Source organism: Atta cephalotes (assembly GCF_000143395.1).
Source record: "Atta cephalotes unplaced genomic scaffold scaffold00003, whole genome shotgun sequence".
In the NCBI taxonomy this organism is placed as follows: Eukaryota; Metazoa; Arthropoda; class Insecta; order Hymenoptera; family Formicidae; genus Atta; species Atta cephalotes.
Window position 1 is genome coordinate 5,079,584 of NW_012130067.1, and position 9,195 is coordinate 5,088,778.

Below are 9,195 nucleotides of genomic sequence, written 5' to 3' on the forward strand. Positions count from 1 at the left end.
ATAATTATTTTTCTTAATGTAATTATGCTAATGTAAAAGTTATTGTCAAACTCTTGTAAAGTTTCCTTTGTGTGTAATTCATATAACATTGCGTGTAATGCATTTTACTAAAAAAAAATATTATTCCTGATTAAAAATAGAAAAAATTAGAAATAATAAGATTATCTCAATTCAATATAGAAATATAGTTGTAAACAATAAGTTTATATATAAGTTAACAATAACTCTAATTAGTAGATTAGATTACTTCCGCGAAAATAAAAAATAATTTTGTCTGCTGAGCACAAAGAATTGACTCAATAAATTATAATAAGTGCAAAATAAAAAATGATACTATTATTATATCAAACTGTGCACGAAAAGAACGATTGTGCTGAAAAAGCGAAAAATTTATCGAGCGAGATTAAGAGATCCGGAAAAATCCAAATCCTTATCCAGATAACAAGACAAGAGTGTGCAGAGCGATTATCACTTTGATCGAGTGATAAGAAATGTAGTATAATTAAAAACATATTATAATTATAATGTCTTTTTAACCCTAGCTATATACATACTCTTTTTCTATCTTTGGCCTTGATATATATTCGGGTCTCTGGGACCCCATATCTATATTTTTTATCGAAACTTCCGTAAAAATGAACATATTCAATTAATTTTTTTTCAATCGATAGAGAATTAATTAAGTCTCCGTAATATGTAAAAATTGATAGAATTGAGGAGATACTTCAGAACATATAAGGTGTCCAATAATTGTTCTGACGGAGTTTGTGAAGCAGACATGTAGAGCAGACTAAATGGAAAATCCTCTATTATTTTGCAATTTTCACAATAGTTAAGAGCTCTAAGAATTTTTTTAGAATTTTTTTCAGAATTTTTTAATTTTCTTATGTTGAGAATAAGAAAAAAATAAGAAAATGCAGTACTAAAAAGTTGATAAAAAATTCTGAAAAAATTCGTAAAATTCTATGAAAAGAAAATAAACAATTTTCATCTCTTGCAGTTTTTCTGTAAAGTTGATAGTATTTGTAAGTAGTGAGTAAAAAATTATTGAAAACCAATTTTTAGCAATTAATATCTTGTTAACTATTGCAAAAATTGCAAAATAGTAGAGGATTTTCCGTTTCAGTTTAGTCCACTCTACATGTCCACGAACTTCGCCAGAGCAATTATCAGAAATCTTATTTTCAAAGAAAAAGAAAAGTTTAGAAAGTTCATGAAAAAAATCTCAATTTAGCACATTGCATTGGGATTTCTGGGATCTCAGTGTGTATAGCTACGGTTAATATATTACAAATTATCTTTAGTCTTTACAAATTATATATTACAAATTATCTTTAGTCTTTAATCTAAAATTAATACTAAAGCTTATATCTAATCTTGACAGATACTTGAGAGACACTTTAAATGAAAAATTGTGAACCAAAAAATTCTTTAAAAATATAAAAAATTATAAATACGACTGAATAAGTTATTTAAATCATTGACATTAATATTTTCAATAAAGAGAATCAGTAGAAATCAAAGATGAAATGATATCGACTAATATACATATATGAAATATTAAATACGTTAAACATTTAAGAAAACATTTTGAATGAAATTACAGTGTGATCAACAATATGTGCTTATCAAAATAATTGATCGTAGCAAAATCAGTAAATCTCCGATATACTTATATTTGATTTATCTAATCTAGATTTCTTAACAAATCATGTCGGTCGTTGGACTTTTTATATAGAAGAGGGGTGATGCAATTAAAAATCAGTATTACATATAAATTCGTTTCCATGCGATTTCAAATCATTCAGACAGTGCTCGTACAATGGCGTTAAGAATTTTGTGTCTCCTCAGCCTTTTGGCATTTTCTCAAGGTGAGTAATAATTTTTCCCGGGTTAATCAATAATCATTCATTTAAGTGAATAAAAATAGCTCTCTTAGAAGTAGATGGAAAAAAAAAACGTTGTCGTATTATTCAAATAAATGATTTTCTGTGATCCGTCTATCAATCGATCATTAAATATAAATAAAAATATGATAGGCGCAAAACAGTGTATTATGATCTTAGATGAAACTCTGCTGGAAGCTTGCTAATTCGAAGAATCTGAAATTCACTATTAAAATGCATACACTCTTACTTATTATAATTCAAATCTTTATAAAATTTGTTTTTTTAATTCTTTCAAATCTTTCAAATCTTTATAAAACTTGTATTTTTTAATTCTTTTAGCTTCATTTTACAAATAGTAGTAATGATTTATCATGCATTATATTGCAGCCGGACTCCTGCCACTTTTTGATCCCAAAATCGTAAATGGAGAAAATGCTAAAATAGGCGAGATTCCGTATCAGGTAGATATATTATATAAAACATACATTTATTATAGAAATAGATATTAATATGTATAAAATATGTATATACATATTGTAGTATAATTAAATTCTCGAATTGATGCCACAAAAAATTCACAAGAAAGATCGAATTTGTTAATCAGCATTCAATATAGTCTTCGCCTGCTTTTAAACAACGTTTTCATCGTTTATGCAATTCGAATGTCCAAGAAAAAACTTCTTCCGATTTGCTTTAAATTTCCAGTTCAGTGTACGGCAGGAGCCATTAGATAACACAGTCTCAAATCTCATTACAATTTTTAATTTATGAAAGAAATCAACATTAAATCAGGTGTTAACATTCATTCTAAGGAAGATCCTCATTTCATTAAAAGATGAAATGATCAGAAGCCACTTTCCTTAAACTCAAGCTTAATGCCTAATTTAGCACCTCACTAAGTTTTTTATTTCCTAAATTAGAAATTGCAATAAAAAAGTCAAGATATGAGAATATCTCAATGTATCTTTCAAGAATCCATTAAATTTTGATGAGAAAATTTAATACAATTCGGAGAAGCATTCGATTCATTGTATGAGTGATGTAAATGTTACAAAGCGATATATATTAAATAACGGTGTTAATAAATGTTTTAATAAATATCTTCGATCTTTTTTTGAATCATTGAATGATCTCAGTTCGAGAACTTATCACGTATTGTATATATATCATATAATATAAAAAATATATAAATATTTTTGTGTGTGAGTGTAATTAATCTTTAAAAAACAAAGATTTATTTTTAAAATCTGTTAATTTCCTTGAGTAAGGTTTGTTATAATTTGTTATTTCATTGTATGTTATTTGATTGTTATTTCTCAAAGTGTGACTGTTTTAGCTTTTATTAGCTTTTTTAAATTAAAAACAAACATGGAAATATTACTACAAATTAGAAATACTATGATTTTCATAGGTTTCTCTTCAATACACAGAAGTTTCCTTTCACTTTTGTGGCGGCTCAATCCTGAATAATAATTATGTCATCACGGCAGCTCATTGTGCTGAAGCGTAATTTTATTAATATTATTCTTTAAATAAAATAATTGCGTATCACGTTAATAAACTTATTAGTATACATTTTTTTACATATAAATATTACTTTGTTGATGTAAGAAATGTACAAGAAATGTAATATACGTTTACTATATATATATATATATATTTCAATAAAAATGTGAACAATTAAATTTTTTGTGTTATAGAATAGGAGCACCAAGTAATGTAAAAGTTATTGCTGGCACTATCAATTTAACTAATCCAAAATCAGAACATAATGTCATAAAAATCATTATACACGAAGAATATGATTCTCTTAATTCTTGGATTAATGATATAGCTTTATTGCAGGTAGGCATAAATTTCTTTTTTACATGAAATATTAGATTCCTTATAAATATTTTTTCCAATTAAAAATTATAAATCTCAAGTAAAAACTGTTTTTTTTTTAGGTCGAAACTCCTTTCATAATATCTAAGACCGTCGGATTTGTTCCTTTGCCACCAAAAGGTTTTAATGTTAAAGTCAATGATGTAGCCGTTGTATCGGGATGGGGCAGACTCTGGGTGAATCTCTAGTTATTTTAAATACCTACCTACATATTTAACTGTATATCTATAATTTTCATGTTGATACACAAGATATGATTATTTATATTTTATTTTTATAATATCTTGATATTTAGAATATAGAATTACAATATCCAGTATACAGGAAGGAATACAAAGGAATGAGAAGAAATTAATATTATAGCTCAAAGATAGCAATTGTATAAATTATTACGAAATTACAGCAAGGAGGACCAACCACTGTTAGACTACAACGAGTCAACATCTTCATCGCTGATCGCACCTACTGTCAATACATATACAAGCAAATGAACTACAACATTTATCCCACACAAGTTTGCGCATATGATTCATCAATCGAAAAAGGATCGTGTCACGTAAGTTTTTCTTAAGATTTCAGTTCTAATTATTGGTTACTCTATTTATAATATTCTCAGTAATAATTTAATCGTGATTTCTTAAAAAGAAGAAAATATTTGAAATTGTGATAAAGAAAATACACAAAACATTAAATTTGAGTTAGAATTAATTTTGTTTAAATTTGAATTAAATTTAAAAAGACATCTTGTTATTTCCAGGGTGACTCTGGTGGCCCATTGACTGTTGGAGGAAAACTCATTGGACTGGTATCCTGGGCAAATGGTTGTGCTAGCACCTCTTATCCTACTGTATACACGAGTGTCATCGAATACTTGGATTGGATTACAGCTAACACAGCCTAATCCAACTTTTGCGTCTATCTATGATTCATATTCTCTCCTTCGTTTTGTATAATTTTGTAATTATCGATACTTAAAATCCGGGAAAAAAGGACGTTTTTTTTTTTAATGTAAAAGTCGATAACGGCATAAGGTGATAATGACATAGGGTTGTACATATAATAAGTGCCCTCAAAATTCTGTACACATTTTCGATGAAATAAATTAATTCTTTCAGCAAGAAAACACTGACAAAGTTAGTCTGCCTGAAAAGACTGCAGCGAGGAATTATCGCGCGACAAGTGCCGTTCATTTTATCTATCACGATTATTACGAATCAAAATCCAGAGAGACTTTGATATAGAGCTATGCCTGCTGGTTAGTGCAAGAGGTCGGATAGAACTCGGCTCTGTCGTGAAATCAATACACCATGACCGCGCGGGGCTCACGTGTTGCTCTTATTTCCGGCAATACTTGGCAGAACGGAAGCGGTCGATGCTCACATTTTAACGATAATTGACAGTCATGATCGTAGCGGCGTCTGTATTTGATAAAATAGATCATAAATAAAAGATATTCGTTAATCATGTCATTAGTAGCTCAATTAGTAAACAATCTTATTATTTCCTTTATGATGTCTAATGATTTTATGATTGTGAGAAAAAACAGAAAATGATAGGCAATGTTCTTTTCGAAAAACCAGATGCACACACCTTCAAGATTTATAACTGAAAAAAAAGATAATCAAGAATAAAAAAGGAAGCTGCATCCTCGAGAGGAAAAATGATATAAAAAATATAAAACTTATCATATTTGCTTTTTTTCTTAGCAAATAAAATAAATAACTAATAGCAAATGTTAGAAACTTTCCAAATAAGAACAGGATAAGCTGCAACTGCAGTGAGGCGATATTCGACAAGAAAACACGAACGTGAGAGAAATCGAATTCATCCCGAATTCTATTCTGTCACTGTATTTACATTGCTAATGAAATATCATTTCTGCTTTCACCGTTCTCCGAGCATGATAGGCTGCTACGTTGCTCTCAGATTTTGTTTTATGACAATAAAAGGCCTAATAATTGTTCATTTCTGACGGAAATGATTATTAAGTACGAACCTCTATTATGAAATTGCTCTATTATGAACCTTCTTCAGAGAACATTTATTGCTTTATTTAAAAAAATATCCTCGATAAAATGACGGAACTCAGCTACTCACTTTCACTATTTGTATAAAAACTTCATAATTTTACAATTTTGCTGGCATAATTATAATAATAAATCTTTCATCAACCTAAACTCTCAGAAATTAATTTGTCACGTAGAGACGAACTAATTTCCGCTCCAGTTACGTAACAAATGTTATAAGCGGTATCTCATCATATCGTGCATAAATATTCCCGAATAACTTCACGGTTCAGAACGCATACTAAACACGATATATTTACTGTCGGTTGGCCAAAATAAGATGTATAATATATAAGTACACACACACATACTGCGAACACTATATTCCATAGCCTAACTATCCGAGCAAATACACAAACTTGTATAGTTTGCAGAGCTTATATACTTCCTAGTTCTACAGGGTTAATTTCCACAATATTACAGCATATTATGAAGTAGCCACATACAAAAGCATTATTCTCTTTCATAACTGTACATAGTAGTATTTACAATCATGTCAAAAGCAATGCCTTTGCGTAGCACATAACTTTAAGATAATACAATACTTAAATGCAAATAAGAGAATACTTAGCATTACTTTCTGCTTCAAAAATATATAAATAAAAAATAAAATATTCAAATATATATAAATATAAAAATATATATGTACGAATATATATACAAAGACTGCCAATTAAGTATAATAAAAAAATTCAAAGGAAACACGCAATGACTTGTTTAATTATAGATCTAAATTATTTATTATTAAAATATAAAATAAAATCAAATAATTTTGCATAAAAGAAATATTTTAGAAGATTCAGCGTTCATTCGCAGAGTTGTGAGCTCAATCAAATCATTTAATTTGCATTCTAAAAGTAAATAGAAATATTATATGATATATGTATGTATAAGGAAAATATTTATTTTAATGTCTGAACGAAACTCTCAAGAAGCTTCGACAGAACGAAGCTCTTTCGCGATCAATTCGACATCGCGCTGTCTTATTCCTTTCCATTTTTTTCTTTCTCTTTTCATCTTTTTATACATCTTACGACTTCCCTTTTATTTCTTCTTCTGAACCCGCAAAGCAACCTTGGATGAGTCGTCGCGACTCAATTTTATTGGAATTTTATCGGAATAACTACTGGAATATAAAATTGTAAGTTTCAGCTCGTGAATAAGTTAATGCTTTATATTAATCAGGAAATATGACAGGAAATAGCAAAATTCTATAAATTATGAAAATAAATCACGAATTAAATCAAGCTTCTTTATAAAACTCTATTAAATGTAAGAAAAGTGTCCTCGATAATCTTTCAATTGATTGCAGGACATATAGTTTTATAATATTAAATATAACATTCAATATAAATTTTTAAGTATAAATTTGAAATAAATGCATTTTGTTACTTAGCATTGTACGTAGATGTTCAAAGTAACTTTCAGATATTAACAAGTTTATTCTAAGTTCCACTTTGATATTCTCATATGCACGTACAACATTAACCAGTGAAGCATAATTTTCATCGAAATGTTTCCATAGGGCTTTTGGTTCATTCTGTGTAACGATTATATACGATCGTTAAATTTTGCAATAAATACTCACATATTTTCGGTATGTACATAATGGTTATATATGTGTTCGATAAACCTTGTTCAAATATCAAGAATTGACAAATATTTTGTGCTAAGAACAAATTATGTTATATACAAAATTAATTTACAAAAATACTCTAATGCATCTACAAAAGCTTAACAATAAAAAAATTTGTAACTAATTGTATCTGGTCTTAATTACAACAGAATATATATATATAAATTTTATATACATATATATAAATTCTAAGAAAAAAATTCTCTCCGTGTATAATAATGATCATTTATGAATACAAACACATACAAAATTTCTAGCAATAAATTATGTATATGCCCTAAATAATAAAATTTTGAAATCGTTCGTACTAGTAAATATCTGTCGACATCCGAGTGTCTGACTATCGTTGATTTTTACTACTTTTATAGTATTAAACGAGATTTTAATTCTATTAAAAACGTGCAGTGTTTTGACACAAGAATGTTTGAGAAGAAATGTAATTATAGATAATATTCTTGTACACAACAGTCTTTAGATGATGGATTCACGATTACCGGATAAACTAAGTTTGCTTTTGCTATTGAAAGTAATTATATTTAGAGGCAGCTATCTCGGAGAGACATGAAAGCTCATGTTTCCAACTTACGATCGAGTAAACGTCCACATAAATGGATTTAAACGAGCCTTCAAAATCATAAATCATAAACTTGAAACAACTTGCATCTTCAAACGTTCTAATATCTATTCTTGATATAGTCTAAACTCCTCCTCGAATATGTAACGGATTGTACAGTAATAATATAAAATATTCGCGACGTGCACTAAAATAAAAAATTGCCTAAATATGGTATAGCATTTTTAATTGGCTGCAGCAGCCAATTTTTAGTTGTGTTAGCCAGTTAGCCTATTGAAATCGTACTGACATTGCGAATAGGTTAATGTAATGTAACCAAAAACTGTTGCAACCAGTTAAAAATGCTGTTCCATATTTTACCATCTAAATTGCTACAACAGCCAATCTTTTTTTTCAAAAAAGTGCAAAAAAATACAGATTATAAATTCCAGACTTGTCTTATACTAAATCTTTCCATTTTATTATCGCAATGGAATTCCATTGCGTTTCCACAGCGAAATCCATTAAAGAAGTTCTCGTAAAAACGAGTTTCAGAGGAAAGCGTCACATTTACTACGAATTATACCTTCGCATTTTTTCAAATTAAATATTCTTTTCAGGAATGTGTGCCTGACAGTATCCACTCGATATGAAATTGCACGGCATACGCAATTAAAACCTTGGCACCAGGCCAATCAAATCTTTTTACTGCTTTATCAAATATATATATAAGATTTTTTTGTATTATTAGTACCAATGTTATGAAATTTTTCTGTTGGATAAAAGCTTTATCCAACAGAATTGTGTTTAACAGAATTTGTAAACATTAAATTTAAATAATATTTAAATAATTATAATTTATTCACAGCGCAGATATGATTAATGTTATTTATACCATCACGATAAAGTTAAGATGAAACAATATTACTTCATTGTCAGAAAAAAGCAATTTCTTTGTTACATAGTCCCTTATATCATTAAAGTTTGAAGAACTCACCTGCACATGAAATCGATTATAGAACTTTTCTTTCGTTCTCTAGAGACCGTTGGACTTTAAAATACTATTGTAATAGGATATATATATATGAGAAAGTGAACCAAAGTTATAATGTTTATATGAGTCATCGTATGAATCTTTACTTTCTTTCCCGTTACAGTTTGTACCTC

The 9,195-nt window shown here is 28.4% G+C and overlaps 1 protein-coding gene across 1 annotated transcript; it reads left to right on the forward strand.

Moving 5' to 3' along the window:
• The first annotated feature begins 1,822 nt into the window (after positions 1-1,822).
• Positions 1,823-5,237, forward strand: LOC105625576 (chymotrypsin-2-like). Its single transcript, XM_012206898.1, has 7 exons — positions 1,823-1,871; positions 2,277-2,350; positions 3,301-3,395; positions 3,590-3,734; positions 3,836-3,949; positions 4,177-4,329; positions 4,531-5,237. The coding sequence occupies exons 1-7, from the start codon at positions 1,823-1,825 to the stop codon at positions 4,672-4,674; spliced, it is 774 nt and encodes a 257-aa protein (XP_012062288.1). The 3' UTR covers positions 4,675-5,237.
• The last annotated feature ends 3,958 nt before the right edge of the window (positions 5,238-9,195 follow it).